At 60.5% G+C, this 24,505-nt stretch overlaps 2 protein-coding genes across 2 annotated transcripts; both read right to left on the bottom strand.

Moving 5' to 3' along the window:
• Positions 1-7,767: 7,767 nt before the first annotated feature.
• On the bottom strand, positions 7,768-11,694 carry LOC111161214 (ephrin B3). Its single transcript, XM_022524796.1, is given in 6 exon segments — positions 7,768-8,094; positions 8,096-8,178; positions 8,605-8,709; positions 8,820-8,912; positions 9,107-9,399; positions 11,573-11,694. Coding segments are annotated over 6 exon segments (1,023 nt in total).
• A 2,106-nt stretch (positions 11,695-13,800) lies between these two features.
• Positions 13,801-23,926, bottom strand: LOC111161213 (WD repeat containing antisense to TP53). The gene is made up of 10 exons (XM_022524795.1): positions 23,247-23,926; positions 22,996-23,094; positions 22,631-22,742; positions 16,040-16,128; positions 15,721-15,811; positions 15,481-15,613; positions 14,725-14,933; positions 14,404-14,507; positions 14,159-14,293; positions 13,801-14,066 (listed from the first exon to the last, which is right to left on the bottom strand). The coding sequence occupies exons 1-10, from the start codon at positions 23,624-23,626 to the stop codon at positions 13,820-13,822; spliced, it is 1,599 nt and encodes a 532-aa protein (XP_022380503.1). The 5' UTR covers positions 23,627-23,926; the 3' UTR covers positions 13,801-13,819.
• Between the last annotated feature and the right edge of the window lie 579 nt (positions 23,927-24,505).

Below are 24,505 nucleotides of genomic sequence, written 5' to 3'. Positions count from 1 at the left end.
ACAACGGCCACAACTGCCCCCCACCCCAGCCCCGCCGCGGCGTCCCGACCCCAGCGCTCCTTCCTCTCCCCTCCCCCCACACCTGCCCCTGCCGCCCTCTGCCCCAACCCGGCTGCCCCTCTCCCCCACCACGGCCCCTTCTCCCCTCTCTGCCCCCGACACACACCTCACGACGCCGACCCTGTCCACCCTAGGCCGGCCGACCGCCCCTCCAGCTGGGAAGGCGCCCGGCTAGCCCCGCTCCCGCCCGCGCCCGCACGCGTCGCCAAGGCAACCCCGCGCAGGGAGGGGCGAGCGGCCAGGGCGCGAGCCCGGCCTCCACGGCGCAGGCGCAGGGCAGCCCCGCTCCGCCGCCGGGCCGCCGGGCCGCCGGGCCGCCGGACCGCCGGACCCGGCCCGCGTGCGCCCCGCGAGGACCCGCGCCCGCAAGGGCCGGCGAAGCGGGGCCGGCCACCGTGTCCGGCAGGCCGGGGCGGGCCGGGTCTGGTCCGAGCACGGGCCGGCGGGGCTGGGGCTGAGAGCACGAGCTGCGCTGCCGCGGGACCCCGGAAGGTCGGGGGCGTCCCGGCGCCTGGGTCCGCGGGCTCGCTCCCGCGCGCGGCCGGCAGGTGGCGCCCGGGGTCCCGCCGCGGTGCTGGAAGGCGCTCCAGGATTTCAAGGCAGCCGCGGCTGCTGCTGGGTCCGGGGGAAAAACCGGGGCTGGAGCACCCCTGCCCTCCCGCCCGTTTTCCTCGCCGGCGCTCGGACCGGGGTCTGGCAGCGCCGGGCGGCGCAGGGCGGGGGAGCGCAGGGAAGAACGGAACTGGAATTCCGGGAACCGGGGGATTGGCTCTAGGAAGCGTCGCCCGTTTTGGGGGGAACGGGAGGCGGGGACTCCCTGGGGAAGGTGACCGGGCCGGGGAGGGGCTCGGCTCTGCGTGAGAACAAAGGCTTAGTCCTGGGGAAGCGAGAGGAGAGGGGACGTGGGGGTGAGGGGGGCAGACCTCGGCTGGGGCTAGGGGGCGCTGCGGGCCCGGGGCCGCGGAGGGGGCGCCTGGAACCCTGGGCTCTACCTGCGGCGGGAGAAGCTGGAGCGCGGAAGCCGAGTCGGGGGATGGGAAGGCCCCCCCTCCCTGCTTCCATCAATAGTGCCTAATTAAGACAAAGCCAGCAGCGAGCCTACTGATTGCATTTCCATGAGGAGCTAAATTGATGACATTTTCTTTGCTGGATGCGGAGGGAGAGAAGCTGGCACCTCAGGTCCCCCCTTTTCTGGTTGGTGTTCACACCTAACGGGTCTCTGACATGCCAGTCTGGCACCACAAGGCTCTGCGGCCTCGGGGGCTCCTGAAGGGCACTTGGGTCCATCCACACCCAACCCTGACCCCACCATCCCACCTGTCCTGATTTCCAGAATGAACAGCACCTGCCCTCGGGACTCCCCTCCCCCCGCCCCGTTATCCTTAGGGTAGGCGTCTGGGCGGCTCTGATTTGGGGCTCCCTAGCCCAGGCCGAAGTCCTATCGCTGAAGGTTGAAGTTGTGAGGGGTCCTGCCACGCCCCAAACCGGCTGCACTGCAAGTGGGACTAAGTGGGTGATCCTCGAGGTGACACCATTGGGCCCCGTCCCCCAGGGAAAAGTCCCAAAGCAACGAAGATTTGAGGGGAGGCGTGGGATGTGAGGTCTTAGAGGCAGGGCTCCTGGCTCCCACAGGAAAGAAACGTTGTGTAGACCCCGCTTCTTTTCTGACTGCCCCCCCAACCTTGGCTGTGCCTAGGGATCCCAGCCCCCTACATTATGCTAAATAGGTAATCAAACATCTCGCTTTGCTAATTACTCCTCAATCCGATTAAACGCTGCTGAAGCTCATCAACAGAGGTGGGGGGGAGGGGGCTGAAGGGGAACCAACCACAGCTGGGGCGGGGGTCTTGTCCCCAGGAGCTCCAGGGGCCAGCCAGGGCACCAAGACGAAGGACCCCCCCAAAGGAAAGGGACAGAGGGGTTGTACCCGTGAGACCTTTACCCTTACTGCATCCCCCAACCTCAAGGCTTTCCCTCCTCCCAGACCTTCGTTACCCCCAGAACCCAGGCATCCGGCCATTCCCACAGCTCCCTCCACACACCCCTGCCCCAGATTTAATAAGTTCTGTTCTCTCACTGTCAATATTTGATGTCTCAGAGCCATCTCCACGGAGAGAGGGGGACTCTTCCCTTGCTTCCCCCCTACCTTGGCTGTCTTTTGCCCACCCCAGTCTCTTTGTGCCCCCAACCTTCTCCAACGAGCTGACTTAATGAAATGATATTAAAGTCTTGAGCAACTCCCACAGAATGGTTGTTATGGTGAAGGGAGTGGGCAGGACGCCTGGGTCCCTGAGGGGGGGGGAGAGCAAGCCAGAGGCTAAGGTCTTAAGGCCTCAGTTCCCAGTGGGGAGCAGCAGATCTGGGGTGAGCCGGGGGCTGGACCTCTGGATCTTGGCGGGAAGCAAAGGGAGTGAGGGCTGCGGGCCCAGGAGAAGATGGGAAGAAAGGACATTCCGGGGGTCGGGGTCTCAGCCTGTTGTCCAGAGCATCTGTCAGGGACGGAGAGGCCGGCGGGGGGGCAGGGCCTCTGTGCCAGCAGCCTCCTGCCGACTGTGCCCTGGGCCGGTCCATGAGAACCATAGTAGATCCCTCTTCAGCCCTGACTCATCCCTCTTCCCCCCTTCTCCCCCAGCGGACCCCCACAGGTGATTTGTAGCTGATGCCCTCACAATGGTCAGGACCAGGAGAGAGCCGTTCTGCAACAGGATGAGCTGAGAGCTTCCAGGAGAGAAGAGAAGGAACAGAGGCCAAGAGATGGGGAGCCAAGCTCCCCCCCTGCCTCCCCCCCGCCCATCCCCATCTCACTCCCCTGGGGACCCTGGCCCAGCCCCAGTCCCCTTGGGGTGGTGGGAATCCAAGGACATTTGGCTGGGGCTGATTGATGAGGGAGGAGGCAGCCACCGGGCACTGAGGCTGCTGTTTGCTGAGCACACAGATTCCCTCCCCACTCACCAGCTGCTGCCCCCCGAGGCTGTTAGTCTCACCAGCACCAGCAGAAGCAGCAGCATTCCTGGCATTGGAGTTGGGGGGAACTGGTGCCTTAATTTCTGAGGGCATGGGCAGGGTGGTGGAGGAGGGGGAGAACCAGGACCCCAAATCCTTCAATTTCCCATGAGAATGGGGGGTCCCTGGGATCTGGTGCCCTGAGCACTCCTCTCAGGCCACCACCATCCTCGCTACCTCTCAGACATCTCTCCTCCTCCTGCCCCTCCTTTCGGTGCTGCCCCCAACTCTCCAAGCCATCCCAGCCAGCCCCCTGCCTCCAAGCCACCCTGCGGCATTTCCCCCAGCCTGCCTACAAATCTTGAAACTTTCCCTGAGGGAAAGTTCGTGATTCCCCAGATAGCCCCTTAGGAAGCTCCATTTTTCATTCTAACTGAAATTCCGCTTAGGATGTTGACCATTTCCCATCAGAAATTCCCACTGGAGTCCTTTGTTCTATGCCCCTTTCCTTGACCCCCCCACAACATAAACCACAGGCGTGTGCATACACACACACACACACACACACACACACACACACACACACACACACACACACACACGTCCACCTAATTCACATCCTGCAAAGTGTGAGACTGTCTGCAGCTCAGGTCCCAGAACAGCCTCTGCTGTTTGGGATGGGGATGGGGACAGCTTCAGCCTCTGTGGTCCCTTCTCTGGGTCCCCTGACTACCTCTCTGCCTGCCTTCTCTGGACCCTGTACCACCCTGTACCAGCAGCCATCCCCACAAAGCTCAGAGCACCTTCCTTGCCCTCCCAGAGCTTCAAATGTAGTTGAGGAAAACACAATGCACGCGCAAGACACAAAGGCAAGGAAAGGAGTACCAAGTTAGACCAACTTCCTAAATGTGGATTCTAGACCCTGCGTGACCTGCTCCCCTCCAGGCCGAGGCTGCAGAAGGATGTGACACAGCTGGGGTGTCTGCAAGGTTGCGAGGTCCTTCTCGCTCGCTCTTCCGGACGTGCCAAGATCTCACCTCTGCGCTTTGCATTTGCTGTTCCCCGTGTCGGATGTGCCCTTCCCAGAGTGCATGCCTCCCTCCACATCACTCATGGTCAGAATCACATGTCACCTCTTCGGTGGGACCTTCCCGACCTCCTAACCTAAGGCACCTCCCCTGTCACTCTCCGTCCCCTTTGTCCTGTTACTCTGATTTGTCTGTGTCACCTGTCACTGCCAGCCATGTTACCAGGTTGTCCCCAAACCAAAGGTGGGCTTGGCAACAGCGGGGACTTTGCTGCATTTACTCTATATTCCCAGGGCCCGAAACAGGACCTGGAACAAAGTAGACACTCAATACGATGTTGAGCGAGGGAGCGAACGACAACAGCCAATATGAATGCCTTCCCGGCCCTCTGCTCCTTTCAAGGTAGTCGTTACCCGGGGAGTGCGTCGGCGTGTTTGGACTCAGGAAGAGAATAGGATGGCATGTGTGGTTCTGTGTGGAAGTCACCAGGGCTTTCCAATAGCCCGAGAGCCACCCATGTGGCGGGCTGCGGGTCCCCTGCTGTCACTGCGTGCCTGCAGAGCGGGGAGAGTGCAGAGAGGCCCGCGTTCCGAGGGGGTGTGTCCCGGGATGTTGTGCGGAACATGCTGTTCCTCTCCCCAGCTGCGTGTCTGTCCCCAGGTGTCTTCCTGTCGCTCAGCGTGTTGTGATGTCTTGGCTGCTTGGGCGAGGTGTTCGTCACCGAGACTGTTTATCCCTACTTCTCTTCCCTCTTGTCCCTCGACCTGTGCCCCTGGATGTCTGTTGGCGGGGGGGTCTCCCTTGGCTCCCTTGCCCCCGCACATACACGCAGCCCTGCCCTGGGCTCGGACCCCTCCCTTTCTCACTGGGCCCTGTTGCTGGGCTCTGAGTTGCCATAGTGACGGTTGCCAAGTCCCTGAGGCTGATAGCCAGCGATGGGGCTGTCGGCTCCATCCACGCGGGAGGCTGAGGGGGGCTTCCCATTGTGTGGAGAAGGGGATGTTGCCATGACAACCAACCCCCACTAAGGGGCAGGGACCAGCCCTTCCACCCCCCCTCAAGCCTCCCCACCTCGGGCGGCTCCACCGCGGGCTCCGAAGGACAGGAGTAAATTCCAGACAGCCCAGCACCTGGGCTCAGTCGGCAGCTCCCCTCCCGGAGTGCCCACACCTCTCAGGCCCCGGGCATCCCGCTCAGACAGGGGGAGGGGCCGGGGTCCCATTGGATAGAGCGGGGCAGGAGGACCCCTTGACCTCCAGGCAGATGGGAGACAGCGGGAGGGGACCTAAAGTCAGGGGAGGGGCGGGCAGGGCAGAGGTTGTGACCCTTGCTGACTGGCTCTGGAGATGCTCGGTGCTCCTGACGGCTGCTTTTGTGGCTGGAGAATGGGGCTGGGTCTAGGGGGCTGGGCACCCAGGGTTTTTTAGGGAGGAAGAGCCTGGGGTATGGGTCCACGGGGAGCCGCAGGGCAGGCGGCTTGGTGCCTGGGCCCCTGGGTCTTCTGGGTAGTCACGCCACTTCGGCCCACACTGGTACCCGGCAGCAGAACTCCCCAAGTCAGGGTGCCTTGGGCAGGGGTGGTAGGGGGTACTCTTGAACCCCTGAGCATGTTTTCTCCACTCTGTTTCTGACTGTGACTTGCCTTGTCTCTGGCGCTTTGGTTCAGCAACAGCACGTGTGGACATGGGCTCACATACGTCCCCACTGGATGTCTCAGCAACTCCTGCCCCAGCCTGGGTTCCTCTCTCCCTCCCCTGGAGCTGGCTGCCTTCCTCGGCCTTCTCACCCAGCTCTGGCATCCCACGCCCCCCATACTGCCCACCTCAGCCCTCCAGCCCAACCGGCTCCCCACCCTCCCCCCTTGGTTCCATGGGATCCAACTCTCATCTTGAAACCCTTTCTACCTGCCCTCCCTTCCCAACTCAAGCCCATTCTCCAGCCTTCTCATCAACTTTTAAAGTTTTTTATTTTTTATTTTATTTTATTTTTTTTTTTTTTTTTGGTTTTTGTTGTTCAAATTTCCCTTTTACAGTAAAACTATTGAGGTGACTGGCCATACCCCGCCACCTCCCCCCATGGCAATACCAACTTCCTGTTCTCTGGAAGGAGCGATTAGAAAAACCAGGAAGGAGCTGGGAACTACAGCACCAGAGAGATGACTGGACCTCTGGCGGACAAAGTGACCGTCGTGGCTGGTGACTGAGGTGGCCGACGCGGTGCCCAGGGGCAGCTCTGATCTAGAGAAACGGAGCTGGGAGGAGAAGAAGGCAACACCCGATTTGTGCACTACGGGGCAGGTAGAGAGAGGCACGAGCTGGTCGCTATGGAAACAGTGGCAGCAACTAAGTACCACCGTCCCTAGACCAGTCAGTAGGCCACCATTTTGGTCACTGAGAAGGGAACTGTGTCGGGTCTGAAGGGATGAGGAAGTGTACGATGTGACGAACAAGACAGCCCTCTGGGTTACTGGGGACAACACGTGGGTTCTGGGGATAGTCCTGTTGATTAACAGAGATTATACTGGGCTGGGGAGAGGGAAGCACGAGACAAACCGGGCCTGCCCCAGGCGACAGCAGTCACCTTGGCTGTCCTACAAGCAGCCCAGGGAACAGGGAAGAGAGGTCCCGGGAAGTGCCACCGGAGACCAGGGGAAATGTCCTCAGGCCACCCTGTCCTCTACCAGTCGGTTCCAGCTTCCTCCTGAAACAGGAAGTTCTTCCTACCCGCCCCCACCCCACACCGCACAGAGTAAGAACCATCCGCAGCCCCACACCCGCCCCCCAAGACTAAGCCACTTGGAGTTCCAGCCAGACCACTTCCTGTTCCAGAAGTGCGACTTCCTGTCCTGGATGAAGGCACTTCTGGTGCCTGCGGCACCGCTCCTGCCCTCTTGGCCAGGCCACGTCCGTCCAGGGGGGCGCCCCCGGGCACTTCTTGTCTGGACAAGTCACTTCCCGGGCCAAGCCGCCCCGTTCGGCGTCAGGCCCAATCCACAGGCGTGTCCCGACCAGGCCGGGTCTTGCTAGTGGCCAGACAAAACAGGACACTTCTTCTCGCGCAGCTATCACGACCCAACCACCCTAGACGGGCTGGAGAGGAGGAGGCACCGCTGCCCGCCCCCCAGCCGGGCTGGAGGCCCCAAGCCTTCCCCATAAGGCCCCCGTTTTTGGCAGACTGAGGGGAACGGGTGGTGAGAGAAGTCAGAAGGGGGAGCTGCGGGGGGGGATGCTGGCGTCCCCCCACCCGGGAGATGGGAGAGGCCGAGGAGAGGAAGCCAAGAGGGTAAAAGGAGACGCAGGGAGGGGGTCGCTAGGGAGAGGAACAGACCTAGAGACAGGAGAGAAAGAGAGAGAGAGAATCCGAAAGAGAGAGAGAGAAAGAGAGAGAGAAGAGAAAAGAAGAGAAAAACAGTGAGAGGCAGAAAGGAGAAGGTGCCAACCAAAAGGCAGACTGTCCCCGCTCCTAGCTCTGGGTGTGTGGGGGCACAAGGACGGCTGGGTCACGGTCAGAAGAGGACACTTGAGTCTCTGCGGGGGACCACGCAAGGCCAACCGAGGGCGGGAGTAGTGGGGAGTCCTAAACGTAGGGGAGGGGTCCACAACAGCGGGGACACAGGAGCTTGTGGGGCAAGGGGCCGAGGGGGCGCTAGAGGTGTCCCTCCAGCTGTGACTCACTGGAGGGGGACCCCCGCCCACCAAGAAGGGCTGGATCCAGGAGAGCCATGTAGGAGAAGCCCTCATACCTTGTAGTAGATGTTGGGAGGGCTCTGGGGGGGCCCATCCTGCACAATGTACACAGGATGCCCATAGTCACCACTCACCTTCTCATAGTGGGGACAGAACGGGGGGTCTGCGGCCCCACCGCCCCGCAGAGCTATCCCTAGCTCCCCAGGCTCAGCCTCTCGAGGCCCCATCCCACTGCCGCCACCCAGGCCCAGAGACCCTCCCCTCCCGAAGGAACCAGGACCAGGGTGGCGACTCTCCGAAGGCTTGGCCCGCCGTCTCCGCCAGCACATGGCACCCCCAGCCCCTGCCACGCCCAGCAAGAGCAGCGCCAGCCCCCCCCGCTGCCCCGGCCACCGCGGGCATGCTGGGAGGGGGCAGGGGGCCTTCAGCACCCCGGGAGGTTGCATTGCTGGTGGGGTCACCTGGCAGGGAAGGGGTGGAGGAGGAAAGAGGGGGAGGGGCTGAAGGAGCCACCTGGACATCTGGACACCCAGCCTCGGGGGTCCCCGTGGGCTTCCCCGGCAGTGCCCAAGCCCCCCTGGAGACCCCACCTCCCTTCCCCCTAAAGCCCACTCCGAATCCAGGTGTGTCCAGCCCTTCAGCTCGGCGCCAAGCAGTTTTCCCACTTCTCTCACAGCTCTGATTGAATTGGCTAATTAGTTCTAATCGAGTCTTTTCCTCATTTGGCTTCCACTCGCCTCCCACCCTCCCGTCCTCTCTTCTCTCTCCTGTATCACCACCCCCCCCAACTGAAGGCAGAGGGAGAGGGTGAAGGCAAGGCAGCTGGGGTCCGAGAGCACAGGACACAGGGTAGGGGGGAGGCAGGAGGCTGGACCCCTCGCTCCTACCTGGCATGTTCTCCTTCCCGGGGTCCAGGCTGTGGGCTGCCCCCCGGTCTCGCTCCATGGGCATTTCAGACACAGGCTTTCTGGGGGAGGCCCCTCCTCGGGGACCTGGAGATAGGGAAGAGCCAAGAGAGGGGCTGAGACGGCAGCCCCCGATCAATATGGGACTACTCTAACCTCCCACAGCTCCTGGGAGGTGTGCCCTGGCCCCTACTCACTTTGTCCCACTCGGAGAAGCACCTTCATGCCTCTGGTAAGGCACACACCTCCCTGCAAACTCTCCAGGCCTTCCCGGGTCCCGTCCGAAGTGGCTGGGGGAGGAGAGCCAGAGGGAGAGGTTGGCCGCCCAGAGTCCAGCCCTGGTCCATCCCCATTCCCGGACCCAGACAGCTCTCCGGGGGTGGGGCAGGGGGGATGGGGAGGAATCAGGGGTCTCTCTGGGTTCCTCCTCTGCCCTCAGTCTCTGGGGCACCTCCCCCAGACCCTGCCCTCTGCCCAGCAGTACCAATTATGTAGTAATCGTGGTGCGAGCGGAACTCGTGGCCCCAGAGGTTAGGGCTGTACTCCTGGAACTTAATGGTGAAACGGAGATCCAGGTCTGGCCGGTCACAAGTGAGGAGCAGGTTGGGGGCAGGGGGTGCCTCACAGCGCCGGCCCTGGGCACCCCCGACCAGGTACAGCTTGTAGAACTCGTAATTAGGAGACGAGTGGGGGCCGGGAGGCCGGGCCCGGGGGCAGAGGAGGGCTAGCCGGTCCCCGATCTGAGGGTACAGCACGTAACCGCCCTCTGCCTGGAACCTATCAGAGGGCGAGGTGGACAAGGAGAGCGCTGTCAGAGGTCTGTCCCCCCACCCCGCCCCCGCCAGAGCTTCGTCTCCCTCACCCGCACATCCCTGCAGGCCAGCCTTCACCTGTGGGCATGGCCTGCTCCCCCAGGTCAGGCGCTAAGGACTCAGCAGCAGCGGGAAGCCAGGCTCAGAGGTCGTCGGCCCCTTGGTGTGCCCAAATGCACTCTCCAGCCCGCCCTCGCCACACGCACACTGCCATCGCTCGCTCCATCACTAGCCCCGTTGCCATGGCAACGGGATGCCAGTTACCAAGGAGCTGGCCTCTCTGGAACCACACAGCCCACCCATCCCAGGTGATTTCACTATTCCATGGCAGTCAACCATGGGGGCAGAGCCTCCCCTCCCCCAGGGCATCGCTGAATTTGAGGGCTCTCAGGGCAAGAGAGGGGTGGGGGTGGGAAGGGGGGGTTACCCAGTGTGGAGGGCAATCCGGACCGGTGTCCCAAGTTAGCCAGGCAATGTGACAGGAGTTAAATGCCTGGCCTGGCAATGGTCCTCAAGGAGGCTAATGGGAAGCAGGGTGTGGGGGCCAGCTGCCCCAGACATCTCCCTGCTCAGTATCCTCCTGCCCTGGGGCTCAGACTTCCCAGAGAAAGTCCCCTATTGCTCTAGGACTGACTTTGCTAACCACAGCCCCCAGGAGCCCACACCTCCTCTGCCCATGACTGCAGCCTCTCCTTGTGCATGAATGGGGATGGGGTCTCAGAGCTGGGTCCCCAGGGAGCACCGCCGCTCGGGATCTTCCCAGACTCCTAAATGACCACTCCCTCCCAACCCCCATCACAAGGAGCCCCCAGAACACCCTACCTCTCCCTCTGCTCGACCCTATCAGAATAAGCCTAACTTACAGCCTCGGGGCTGGACTCAGACCGCAGCTGGGAGTTGCTGGATAGCAGACTGAGAAAAGATGTTTGGGGTTTTACCCAAAGAGACACAGCAGGGAGGGAGGCTGGGAAGTCAAGAAAAGACAAACAATAATCCTAGTTCTCCTTCAATGAACATGTTATACGTTCAAACACCTTACCTCTCTAATCCTCATAAAAGGCGGGAGGACTGAGGATACAAACTCAGAAAGGTTAAGTGGCATGCCCAAGGCCACACAGCTGAGAGCACCAGAGCTGGGACTAAGCCCTCGGATGCCGTGGGCTCCAAGCCCACCCCCTTCCCCTTCCCGTGGCCTCACACAGCCTCCCCCAGGGAAGTGGGAAGTTTGCAAAACACAAAACTCTTTTGCTCGGGGGAGCGGGCTCCGCTTCGAGGCCAGGGGCCTGGATGACCTCCCAAGGGTTCCGATCTACCCAGTGTGACTTGAAGTTTCATGTGACCCCTGGCCTTTTTTTCAGAGCAAAGCAAGCAAGCCAGGGGAGGGTCTGGTGGAAGAGTTTGCAGCAAAGATGGGGGAGGGGGCAAGGGAGTCCTCTGGACTCTAGATGCAAGAGAGAAAAAAGGGGCTCCAGGCTTCTTCCAGAAAAAAAAAAAAAAAAAAAAAAGTCTCCAAGCCAGGAAGGCAGGAATATCTTCTGGTTGGGAACACCATCCGCCAAGGGCTCACTGACCCTCTGGCTGTGGGCAAGAGGTAGGGGACAGACGGTGTGGAGAGAGTCCAGAAGCCTTGGGTGAGTTGTCCCCAGGGCCCCCAGACGGAGCCCCCTTCCCTCCCCTCCTCTACACCGAGTCCCTTCTGGGGAGGGAGGCACCCTGCCCTTCCCCTCCGCGCTCCGCGGCACCTACTCAGCGGCTCTCTCGAGAGCTGACATTAACCAGGCTCCCTCCAAGCCCAGCCCCCGACAGGACACAGGTCCCTCGCAAACCCAAATAACCACTCCACCAGCCTCCAGGCGGCTACCCAGGAACTTTCGGATCCTTGCCCCTGTGGGGTCCTTCCAACTCCCGACACATGGCTGTCGCCACCCACATCCAGCTCTGTCTGTCTGCGACCCGGGAGGGAGTCTGGCTCCCAAGATCACCTCTGTCTCGCTCCCTATCAGCTCGCATCAGAGCACCAGCACCCCTCCCTCCGGCCTTCTCCCAGCTCCGAGAACCGCCCCCCCCAACCAAATCCCCAATGCGCCCCTACTCCCTGCCCGAAGGGTGTGGGGTCTCCCCAGCCCGGGGCCACTCACCTCTTATTCGCCGAATTCCAGTAGACGGGCTCCAGGCTGAGCCCAGACACCAGCCCCAAAACGCCGAGCAGCAGCAGGGCCCCGACTCGCACGCCCCCCGGCCCAGAACGGGGGGCCCCCATGACCCCGCCAAGGCCTGGGGGGCGGGGCACCAACTCCCCCAAAGTCGCTCGCCCCCTGCGGTGACTGCCTCGGCGGGCCCGGCTCCTCCGCCCCGACCACCCCGGCGGCGGCCGCCCCCCGCTCCCACGCGGACCCGCTTCCTGCTCTGCCCGCGCCCCTGCCGCGGAGCGCTCAGCCTGCTAGAGCCCTTCCAGGGGCCGCCCGCGGGCGCCCTATGCCCCCGGCCCGCGCTCCGGCACCCCGGGATCGCGGGGCCGGCCTAAGTGGGGGACTGGGGCAGCCGGGGGCCAGGCGGGGGCGGCATGGGGCGCCGGCCGAGGGAGCGAGGGAGGGGCGCGAGCCGGAGCCCCAGCCTCGCCGGGATTGAGGGCAGCGGGCTCGGGGAGGAAACCAGTGCCGAGCCCGGGAGGGGGGAGTTAAAGGAGTGGCGGGGAGGGGGAGAGGATGGCGGAGGGAAAAGCCGGAGCTGGAGCCAGCGTTGGAGCGGCGGAGGAGCCCGCAGCCCACGCCCCTCGCACCTCCCTCACCTCGCGCACCTCCCGCGCGCCCTGCCGCCGCCGCCCCCCGCGCCCCTCCGTCCTCGCCCCCCCCCTCCCCCCGTCCCCCGCCGCCGCCGCCGCCGCCGCCGCCGCCCCGGCGCCTCTGCCCTGCGGCCCAGGGGCCGCCCGGGCGGCTGGAACCTTCCGCGCCCAAATCCAGAAAGGCGCTCGCCCTCGCCGCCCCGAAGAGCCCGGCCCCTCTCGCTCCCGCAGCCTCCTCCCCCTGCCCCCCCCACCCCAGCCCAAAACGCCACGGCGGCTCCCGGCAGGTCTGGGGAGAATAGTCATAACCTTGAAGGTTCCGCACTTCACAAAGTGGGCTGAGTTGGTCGTCACGACTACCTGTGCGAAGTGGGAGGGGCAGAGCCACAGGGCGCCCATTGTAGGGATGAAGAAACTGAGGCTCTGGATGGGGGGCGGTACCGAGACCGGCCCAAGGTCACACGGGGAGTGGGCGGTACAGGCGGCAGGCCCGGGTCGCCGCACTCCTGCACCCAGGCCCTCTCGCGTTACCTAGGACGGGGCGCGAGGCAAGAGTTCGGGGGTAAACTGGGGCCCTCGCTGCCTGGCGGCGGGGAGAACCGGAGCCGGGGGAGAGGAAAGGGAGTACCTACAGCCCCAAACCCACATCAGCCGGAAGGGCTGTTTCCAATTATCCTGGGGGAAGGGAGGAGAATTTGCCTTTTCGGGTGTAAGAACCCTCGCTTTCAGCACCTCTGGGCAGAGGTGACATTCCTCTCCCCGACCAGCCTCGCAGGCCTCGGGTCGCCTCGCTCTGACGGTGAGGTCCCAGTCAGATCCCCTGCCCGCGGGCTCTGCAGAGCCCCCTTCTCAGTGTTCGACGAGGCGGGGGGGGGGGAGCGGCCACTGCCCAAAATAACACAGTCACCCCCCCACCCCCAAAGCGCCCAGATAAATGGAGACACACAGGACCGGTGACAGCTGCCGACTGAGCCGCTCCCGCCCGGGCCCCGCGTCTAGCGGGAATACGGAATGTGACGTCTGTGGCTTCTCGGCACCTTTACTCCCTCGTGTGTGCCCTTGACTCTGGCTACTCAGTCGCCTGCCTCCTGGGGGAGTCCAGGGGTGGAGAGGCGGGCGCTCCCGCTCCCCTTCCCCCAGAGCTGAGTAATGGTCCCTCTGCTGCTGGGTGGTGGCGGCTAGCGGGGATCGCGAGGGAGCGGGTGTCTTGTCTGTCACCGTCTGCACGGTCTCACGCAGTCACACCCAGCAGTCTGACACAGCGCCTGCCACTCCTGCTCAGCCACGCTCACCCTGACCCCTGCCGCCTCCACCTTGGGAGTGAGATTTCAAACAGGTTCCCCCCTTCAGTTTACCGAGTCGCCTAGCAACCCGCCAGTCAATGGCATGGAGCCCCACCCCCGCTCCCTTGACTTCACACCGAGCTTGGCAGTCCCATTGGCTCCCGCCTAGTCCCACCTCTCAACCCTGGTTTGGGGAACAATATGCCAGCCTCTTGTGCTACTGGACAGGGGAGCCCACAGGTACCCCTCCCAGCCCCATCTCCATCATGCGCCTCCCAAAAAAGGACACAAAGGCTCGCATACGGTATAAAACCTTTTTTTTACAGAAACTCGCCCCCAGATTCCTGGGTCCCTCCCTGGCCCTTCTTGCCCTGGTGAGCATCGGCCATCCCGGCGCCTGGGCCCCCCCCACACCACCAGAGCTGAAGCTGACATTCAAGGTGGACGTGGCGCATGGAAAGCAGGGGAAGGTCCACCTCCTGCTCCCCTTCGTCCTCGCTCTCCACGGGCTCCGGAAACACGCGCTGACCCGAGGCAGTGGCCAGCAGCGGCAGGCTGGGGTGCAGGCTGCAGGGAGAGACAAAGCCAGCAGGGGTGCGTCAGCGACCCGCCGCCCTCCCCTCCCCACCCCAACCCCAAGATCCATGGTAGTGGATCACCTCACTCCGTTCGTGCAGTCCTTCTGGGGCAGAAAACTCAGCACTGGCTCGGGCTTCCCATCCGGTCCAGCCCCGCTGGTGTCCCACACGGACACAGCCCCGTTAGTGCTGCCGCTCACTAAGAACTGCCCCGTCCTGGGGAAGACAGACGCTTGGTGACATGGACTCCTCACCCCCCCCGGGGCAGGGACCCGTCACATCCAGGGGCTCTGGCATCCCAGGGCAGGCAGGACCCGGTCACTCACGGATCCAGATCAAAGTAGATGCGCTGATTGGTGGCCACCTCTCGACTCAGGGACCACAGTGGGTGACTGGGCTGCCGAAGGTCCCAGCACAGCAGTTCGGCATCCTGGAGACACAGAGCACAGGCCCTCCCCTGCAGTCTGGCCCTCCCCTGCCCACCCCCCTCCACCCCTTAAGACATCCCTGCTTCCCACAAGGTTTACAGACGCTCCCTTAGCTTGGGTTGAATTTCTTCCCACAGCTGCCCCCCAACACAACACAGACGACATCCCCACCCCTGCCTTCTGTGTACCCTCTCTGGACTCTCAGGGTGTGACCCCTACCTTGCGGGCTCCTGACAAGAAGCGGTTGCCATCAGGGTGAAAGCAGAGGTGAGTGACACCTCCCTGGTGTCCTCCCAGCAAGGCAAGAGGGGAGCCGTCATCCCTGGCATAGAGACCCAGGGAGCGGCCATAGGAGCCGCAGGCGTAGAGGGGCTGGACGGGGCTGAAGGCTATGCAGGAGATGATGCCGCTCTGGCCCTGTTTTTTGGCTAGAGAGGGAAGGAACAACGCTGGGCAGAGGGCGGGACCGCTGACACTAACCAAGCTAATCAGAGGCGCGCTCGGTCTCCTGTCCCGTGAGCCCAGAATGAATGCCTCCCCTGTCCGGTTCGTCACAGCAGGATAAAGACCTCTGAGGCTCCCCAGTTCCTTCTATCCCCACAAAGGACCTAAACGCTCAAGACTTATTTCTTCCTTCTCAAATCTGTGTCTTCTTGGAGGGATGGAAAGCTGAAGGCTTACAGGAAAATGAATCAGCTTCACTGCCAATTTCCTAGATGTACCAAGATTTTGGACAGCGAAAGGGACGCGGCCGACAGGGCCTAGGCTCAGGAGGGAAGCAGCTCCTTACCCCGCAGCTTGACCCTGGGAAGGTTCCATGCTCCCTAACCTTTCTCCTCTGTGCACAGAGTACAGCCTGCCTCCCTGGGCTCTCCAGAAGAGGATGGGCCACACCTGGTCCCCTGGCTCACACAAGGGCCCTCTGGACGCGGCAGTGCCCTTCTTCCTCCTCCCCTGGGAGGCACAGATGCTTACCAAACGTGGCTCGGACTTCACAGTCACGGCCAGGCCGGGCCGTGGAAAAGACGCGCACAGCCCTGTTGAAGCCACAGAAGAGCTGGGAGCCGTCCGGGGAGAAACAGAGCGAGTGAGCGGCCGTCAGCTCGTCCTAGGGGCAGAAAAGCACTGCAAACAGGCCCAGCAAAGCCTCCGTTGTCCCCATGGAGGGAAAGCAGGGCCAGGCTGAGCCCTGGGCCTGGGTGGGGAGCTCCCTACCAGGTGGTTGTAGGCCCGAAAGGAAGCCCGGAGCTCTCCGGTGAATGCATCCCAGATGTGAATGGGGTTCTCCCGGCTGCTGCTGGCCACGCTGAGAGAGACATGGACACTGAGGTCCCAGTGCTGTCAAAGGAAGGGGAGGAAGCCAACTGACCGGCCCTCTCCGCTCGCAACTCAAGGGCACACTAGGCTGTCCTCCCCTAGAAACCCCTAGCGGCCCCAGCTCCCTCTCAGTAGAGGGTCCCCTTGAAAGGGAGGTGGGTGGGGGGGGGACCGGATGGGAAGGGAAGACAGGGGGCAGGCAAAGGACATCACTTACTAGGAGGTGTCTGGCTCGGCGGAAGACATCAGAGAAAACCAACAATAATCATATATAGTGTCGCCTTCCACCATGCGGAGGACAGGGGCCTGCGCAGAGATGCAGGGATGCCTGGGTCACTGGCAGGAAAAGGGGGCAGAGTCACGCCTCTAGCAGGGTCAGGACAGAGTGGCGCTGTCAGCACTTGACCAGGCACAAGGCAGACGGGGTTAACGGGAAGAATCCTGATCTCTGTGTCTGAGGGTTAGCTCAGACCTTGAGGTCAGATGTGGGCCACCAAAAGCCCCACAGGTTTATCATTTTGCTTTTTAAACACTTAGGAAGAAGCAAAGAATATCCCCACACAAAAACCAAGAACCAACCATTGATACACTTCCTGAGCACCTACTAGATCCCACCCAATCCTTAAAAAGATTAAGTGGTTTGGGGCGCCTGGGTGGCTCAGAGGGTTAAAGCCTCTGCCTTCAGCTTAGGTCATGATCCCAGGGTCCTGAGATTGAGCCCCACATCGGGCTCTCTGCTCAGCGGAAAGCCTGCTTCCTCCTCTCTCTGCCTGCCTCTCTGCCTACTTGTGATCTCTGTGAAATAAATTTTAAAAATCTTTTTAAAAAAATTATTAAACGGTCCAAACATGCAAAGGATTTTTTGGTTTTGGGGCTTTTTTGGTAAGACAGCAAAACAAAGTTTATGGAGCAATGGTACAAAACCCCTGAAGAGGGAGGGGACTGGAGAGGGCTGCCCAGCAAAGAAGAATTTTTCAAAAACTCTTGTGACTCCTCCAATCAGCTTATAAAGTAAAACAAAACAGTTAAAACTTCTTCCCAAGGAAACCTGCCCTCAGAGGTAAATAAATTCGTCATTCTCATACATCTCTTTAAAAATACGTTCTTACTGGGGCACCTCATGGCTCTTTGGGTTAAGTGTTCAACTCCAGATTTGGGCTCAGGTCACGATCTCAGGGTCCCAGGATCGAGCCCCGTGTTGTGCTCCAAGGTCACCGTGGAGTCTCTTTAATCTCTCTCCCTTTGCACACACATGGTAACTCACTCGCTCTAACAAATAATAAATCTTTAAGAAAAAATACATTCATACAAAAAACACCCCAAACACCAAGTATACCATTGTCTTGGACGCCTTTCGGTTCAGTGCCCACGGTGCCAGACACGTGACCTCCCTTTGCGACCGGGAGACGTCACCACAGTGCCGTGTGAGCTCTAACTTGGGCCCCTCCGCTGCGGGACAGCAGCACGCTCACTGCCCTCCTCTGCTGACGGCCCCGGTGTCTCCCGTATTCCGGCAGGCATGCCCAGAGCGTCCCGGAGCATGTGTGCGAAGCCAGCTCCGCGCATGCACGTCGCCCCCTCCACTAGATGCGGTCGCACTCCCGCCCAAGCGCCCATCGGCAGCCCGGGGCTGCCTGCTGCTCCGCGTCCCATGGAACTCAGCTGGTCTGGGAGGGACCCGGCTCCCGCCTCCTTGAACCTTCCACTCCCCCTGGGCTCCACAGCCAGACATCTAAGCCTCCCATCTGAGCACCAGCCTCGACCCCAACCTCTTCACTCCCTTTCCCCTCCTGGTCCAGCCTGTCTGCGACCTGACAGGGGCTGGCTACGGGAGCCCCGCCAGGCCCGCCTCTCGGGGCTCTCCTGAACGTGTGCGCTCCCTCCCGGTGCCAGGCCCAGCCGCTGCTGTCCTGCCCGTGTCGCCGCGTCGCAGCACGTACTCCAGGCTGCTCCACGCGGCAGCCAGGTGCAGGCCCCAGAGACCTTGCTAAGCTGGAATTCCGTCCGGCAACACACTCCTGCTTAAAATGTTTAGCGAGCCCGCATACCCTCAGCGCGAGCCCCAACCACCTTACCAGGGGACGACCCCCTGCTCCCCTCTCATGGCTCATCCTTCCGGACTCGCTCCTTTAAAATCTACCTCCCGTTTTGACTCCCAGTCTCCAGAAGGTGCCAACTCACCCCACCTTCGATCTGCAGACATTCACGCGTGTGCAGGTCTGGAAGGTTCTCCCTTCACCTCCCTCAACAACTCCTTCTGGTTGAATCCTAATCACCCTTCTGGTCTCTGAGAGGCTTCTTCCACGGGGAGGCCCTCCCTAACCCCTCAGCAGAGCAAGCTGCCCCGCTCCGGTTCCTACAGCCCTCCGTGTCCCTCACCGCGCACCATACCTGTCTAAAGAAGCCAGGATCCTATTCGGCCCCCCGTCTCCCCAGCACCCAGTGTACCACCAGCAGTCAATGCCAAACATCTTAATGAGCGGAGACAGGAACCTGTTAAAGTAACGTAAGGCGCTGATGATAAGACCTCAATTAAAGCAGGGGCAGTGGTGTGCGCAGAAGCAGATGGATCCGAAAGCCTGGGGCGGGGGCTCGATGGAATCTGGCCATTAACTGGAGGTCGGGGGTCAGGGAAAAGGAAGATTAAAGCATGAGACCCGGCCTTCTGGTTTGGATACCCCAAGTCACCGAGATGGTGGAAAGACTTGGGGTGCACAGGAGAGCCATGAGGTGCCCCCGTCCTTGGTGGATGAAGGAGACTCAGACAATGTAAGCCTCGAAGGAAAAATCTTTACAAAGAGAGGGCACAATGGTCTAAGTATGGCTTCTAGGAACGAGGACCTGAACCTGAACCTGAGATATGTGGGGCACAGAGGATGTGGGATCTCCCCTGGGTAGGGCTAGAGGGAGTGAAGGCCTCGGGTGAGATCTCCACGGTAGGAAGAACACTCAGGGCCGAGGCCGGAGAGTTAGCAACGGGAGTTCCAGAAAGCTCTGTGAAAAGTCAGAGACAGGAGGAATTAGGAGACTACGTTGGGAAGAAGAAACGGGTATCAGGAAACACTCCAACTGGGCCTCCCCCAATGTCCCCGCCTGCTAACTGTCCATTTGCACACACTGAGCTTGTATACACAGCCAGTGACATTCTCTAGGAGTGGAGCTGTGACGGACCTGGACGTTCACACTAACAGCACAGGACACAAAGCAAATACCAACGCTACCGACCCAGGGTCTTTCTTGCTCGTAAGATCTCTCTTATGAGAAGAATCTCCATCAAAACACGCGAAGATGGGGGCGCCTGGGTGGCTCAGTGGGTTAAAGCCTCTGCCTTCGGCTCAGGTCATGATCTCAGGGTCCTGGGATCGAGCCCCACATCGGATTCTCTGCTCAGCAGGGAGCCTGCTTCCCCCTCTCTCTGCCTGCCTCTCCGCCTCCTTGTGATTTCTGTCTGTCAAATAAATAAATAAATCTTTAAAAAAAAAAACAAAAAACACGCAAAGGTGGCCACTGGACAATTTAGGACACAAAACTCCTGGAAATCCGACTGTCTGAAACAGGATACTGGGTACAGGAATGACTGATCCAAGGCCCCCAGCACAGCATCAGACACGGGGACACGGACCATGGAGACCACTTCGGACACGACTGTTAAGAAATAAAGCAGCGGCTATACGACCACCATCTACAGGCTCACAACCTCGGAGAACGCTTCCGAGGGGTACAAGCTTGGAAAGAATGGACAGGTAAAGGTAAGGGCTGACTTCTGTAGAGCGGTGGCTGATGACTACGGCTTTCTCCCTTTCGAGCATTCCTGTTCCTTGTAAACTGGCCGGTGGGATCCATTCCCAGCCAGCCACATTTCCAGACGCTCTTCTCAGCAGCCCCGCTCCCGGGCTCTTGCAGGAGAGCCCAGCACGCCTGTCCGGCCCCGAGACCCCACTGGTTTCTGCTTCAAGAACCACGGGCAAGTGCAGGGAGGCGGGACCTGCTCCCTGCCTCACTCCCCACAGATTTCCAAGGTTCTCGGTGATGTTCACTCCCGCTGCGACCCGAGAGCTCAGTCCTCTCTGTGCCCAGTGTGTTCGCCCCCGGATGTCAGCTCGGTTCGCTCCCTCCCTTCCTTCACGTCTCTGCTCAAACGTCACCTTAACAGTGAGGTCTTTCCCAACCGTGCTCTTTTAAAATTTGCAGTCCACGGCCCGGTCCCCCTGCTCACTTTATTTTTCTTCAAGGCCCCTGCCAGGTAAACCATTTACTTGGTCATTTCTTTATTCCCTGTTCCCTGTGCTAGGTTATTAGCTATCACACAAAGAGGACGGGGACTTGTGTGTGTCCGTTTTCCTGACTAATCCGAGCACCTGAAACAGGACCCAGCACATAAGATGAGCTCCACAAAAATGCGTTCACCAAAGCAATCATCGAGAGAACGAGTGGGTCCCTCCAACACTGCTCTCTCCCAGTGGCTTGCCTTCCGGAGCACCCACAGCCACCACCTTCCCGTGTCATCGGCCGCCACTCCCACAGCCAAGTCCCGCGCCCTGTCACACCCCAGCCTCTGCCTCTATGGTCTCCCACCCACCCAGCTGACTTGCTGTTTCCGCCACAATTATTCTGCTTCATCGAGAGCGCATTTCCAGTCCATTCCCTGGCCTGTTTTATATTCGAGTCAACTAGCTACACAACCCATCCCACGGAGGTTCTCAGGACCCCTGTCCTTCTCTGCCGCCAAGCCCAGCTCGACAAGCCCCTTATTCCAGGCCTGACTCAACTAATACCGACGACTAGTGTTTACTGAATATAAAACAGGCCCCGGTTTGTCCATGTTACGTTAATCCTTTAATTCCCCCAGCTACCCTGTGAGCTGGGCACCACGACGCCCATCCTCACTTTACCAACAGAGAAAATAAGCCCGTTCACTGGCTGCGGGGAGACAGGTGCACGATGCAGTCATGGGGCCTCACGTCAGATGAGTGGCAGCGAATTTCCAGGGGGCGCTGAGCACAGAACAGCCACGCTACCACGTTCCTTGCTGCCTCGGATCTCTGCCTCCCCGGGACCAATCATTCACACCTTCTCCGCTACCCCACGCACCCGCTTCCTTCAAATGATAACCTCCCTTTATGCTGCGCCGAGAAGCCAAGTGAGGAGATGTGGAAGTCCTCCGACCACCAGCGAGTTGCCTCTCTTCCTACTCCAGAGGAGAACTTTGCATCTAACAAGGTCCTGCTCCGCTCCGGATCCTATCCTCAGCCTGCCGCTCAGGGACCTGTTCCCCGCCCCTCCCAGCACCAATTCTTCCCTGTTTTCCGGCTTGTTCCTGACCCTGCGGAAGCACCCCGTTAGCCCTTCTTTGGCCTCATATTCCCTCCAGTCACCACTCTGTTTCTCAACTCCCTTCCACAAGAAAACTTCCCAAAGAATCATCTCCACCTTCTCTTCCCCTCGCCCTACTGGTCTTCTGCCGCCGTCACTCCTTGGAACGTGTTCTTGCCAAGGTCACTGTCTTCTTGGGTCGTTCTCTCAATCTGTCTCAGCCTCAAGAGCATTAGACCTGACTCTTTGTCTCTGCTTCTGCGGCCCCTGCTGCCCTCCACTCCGTCTGCTGGAGTGCTTGCTCCGGCAAGCTTTGCTAGTCCCCAAGCTTTGCTAGTCCCCTCCATCCCCAGCTACGCTCCAGACTGGATCCATTCACAAAACACCAGGTACCATCCACATGCACCTCCACTTCCCAAACTACACCCCCAACCCCAACGTCTCCCTCAGTTTCACATTTCACAGATCTAAGGACCCCTGACTTGCCCCCATACCTTTTCCTATCTGTTTCCTCCTGGGTCAATCGTGCCACCACCTACCCGGCTGCAAACACCCGGACCCTTGATTGCTTCCTTCCCTGCACCTCCACGTCCTACAAAACACACCTCGGATCCATTCACGCCTCGCCATTTCTCCTGCCACCACCGCTTCTCACCCAGATCGTGACAGACACATTCACTTTTGCTCACCATAATCCCTTCTTTAAACTTCCATCATCATTCCACTCTTCCGTTTTAAAACTCTCCTCCGGCTTCCCAACTCCAAATGGCCGACCCACCAGATGCAACACAGCCTGGGTCACGGCATCCATCCTCACTTCCCCCCTCGCTGGCCTCAGTCCACGCACGCCGGCCTCCTTTCTGTTCCCTGAACACACAAAGCTCCTGCCCCATTCTGGGTCTCTGTAGTGTCGCTGCCTCTTCCCACGAGGCTCCTTCTACAGCCCTCCACGCCTCATCCCACCGTCCCTCACATCTCAGCTCAAACGTCTCTTCTTCTGAGAGCTCCTTCCTAACCACTGTACCTAAAGTAATCTCCTCTAGCCAATCCCTCCTCATCCCGTTTCTTTCCTCCACGGCATTTATCACGATGAGCGATGAACCTCATTCTTTATCGGTTTGCGCCTGTGTCGTCGTCGAGCTCCCCCACGAGAAAGCAAGCCAGCTCTTCATCTGCCACCTTCCACCCTTTATCCCAGCGGCACACACAGTAACTGACAGGTCGGTGGTCATTCAACAAACATCCGTTAAGTCACTGAAACGCTGCCCTGAGAAACCCGCTACTCTCTTACGGACAGCATGTATTCCCGACTAAAGGAAACCTGGACGCCTCTTAAACACCTGCACATCCTGGACAGGAAATGCTGCCTGCGTACACTCATGCAAAAACGTCCTGTGTGTGAAAAGGAAACACATGGACGCAACTTTCTCCACCCATGTGAGGGACTGAAATGTGCAGTGGCCGGTGAGGGGGCACAGGTAGCTCCTACCCTTACCATCTCCGAATATTCCAGCTGCTCGCCCTCATTGTACAGCTCGGGGGGCAGGTTATAAATCCGCAGGACGTTATCAGCACTATTGGTCAAAATGCAGGAACCATCAGGGGCCCTGTAGGAACAAGAAAGAGAAAGCTGGACAGGGCTCTATTTTCCAAGCACAGGGCTAAGACTGAGCCTATGCCTGGCATAGGTAAGCCTCCCACCCCGCGCAAGGCCTTGACAAAAGCAAAAGAGACAAAACTCTACATGAAACATAAACTCAGTCCAAAAGGACCTCTTACTTCTCCCAGATAACTGGGGTTTTTATTTTATGGCAAAAATCCTGAGCACGGTTATCTCCCGGCCCCATTATTCTAACTTACCACTTGCAGCCTTTCAAGAAGTTCTCGGGTTGGGTGCTGAACTCTGACCAGGAACCACTGAGAAACCGAGGTAGCTGGGAGAAGCTGTAGTTCCAAGTGCTGGAAGGAAAATGGGGGAGGATACAAGAAGGGGGTCGGCAAAGCAAGGAGGAAGCGGGCCTGCACAAGCGGGGCAAAGGACGAGTGGTGCACTCCCACGCATCTGCCACTCCCGATCTCCTCGGGCCGCGACGGCCCCCATCCCCACTTACGGGTATCCCTCGTCCTCCGGGGCGGGGTCCTCAGACATGCCTTCCCCGGCCTCCCCCGGCCCCGACTCTGGCGCGTTCGTCTCTTCTGCAGGAAGGCTCACGTTTTCGCAAAGTTCGGGCTCCTCGATTCGAGGGCTCAACTCGCGAGGAGCAGCGAGGCCCGCCTCCGGGGAGGGGGAGGCAGAAGCGGAGCCGCACGCCCCCGCCTCCTGGGAACCAACCCCGGGATCCGGAGACTGGAGCGGCGGGTCGCCCCCGGCGGGGGGCGGCGGCGGCAGCAGGGCGGGATCCATACTTCCGTCGGCCGGTGAGGCAGGAGCGGAGTCCTGGCCCGCAGCAAGGCAGTCCGCGGCCAACCCGGGCGCCTCGGGCGCGCTCATGCTGCCGAAGAAGCGCGGACGCCGGCCTCGGCCGCAACCCTCGTCCCGCTGGACCCACAGCGCCCCGAAGTTCACTCGGCTCCCGGACGCAGACCTGAGAGCCCGCGGGGCCTTCCGCCTTCTTCCGGGAGGGCGCGGAAGACCCCGGGGAGGTGAGCCGGACCGGTGGACGCGGCGAGACCGCAAGCACAGCGTCCCTCAGCCCCGCCGGTCGCCGAGAGCCGCTCGCTCTCGCGGGATTTGGCCCCACCTTTCCATTGGCCATCCACATCCCCGATTACATTTCGCGGGCGACCCACGGGAGGGGTGGGGCAGGCACGCAACAGGTCACGCAGGTTCGTTCCCATCGAGCCGCGGGACCCCTGGTGGCTGCCGGGTGTTGTAGTCCGAGAGCTAATTCCTCGGCGAGAAGTGTCTGAGCTCCCCCTGCCGTCTCGGTCGCGCACTCTTAAAGCACCCACTGCCTCCCTCACCGGCAGAGGGCGCGAGCGCTGTGTCTGATTTTACAGGTTTTGACCCTCTTTTGCTTCTCATGCCACCAAATTTCTGACTTCGATCTCTTTCCATTCATTCGTTCGGTGTTTATTAGGGAGCCCATCCTTGCTCCCAGTCCTGCACTAGCACTGGGAGAGACAACAATGGATAAGATGGGAGGCAAGGTCTCTGCCCCTAAGGCTCACGCTGCTGTGAGTTTAAGGCGAGGAGAAATCTTTGCGGAGAACGTTTGGGGCTGTGAGGGAAAGTCAGCAGGATGGGGTGATGCAGAGCATCTGAAGGAATTCGCTGGATTCGGATACTGAGGAAGTCCTTCCTAACAGGTGACGTTTTAGCTGCCGGGAGAGGAATGACAAGTGCAGAGGACCTTCTTCCTTCCACCTT

This window comes from Enhydra lutris, unplaced genomic scaffold (genome assembly GCF_002288905.1).
Source record: "Enhydra lutris kenyoni isolate GAN:26980312 unplaced genomic scaffold, ASM228890v2 scaffoldscaffold82, whole genome shotgun sequence".
NCBI classification, from domain to species: Eukaryota; Metazoa; Chordata; class Mammalia; order Carnivora; family Mustelidae; genus Enhydra; species Enhydra lutris.
The sequence above is the reverse complement of the archived record's forward strand: the minus strand, read 5'-3'. Positions and strand labels throughout refer to the sequence as shown.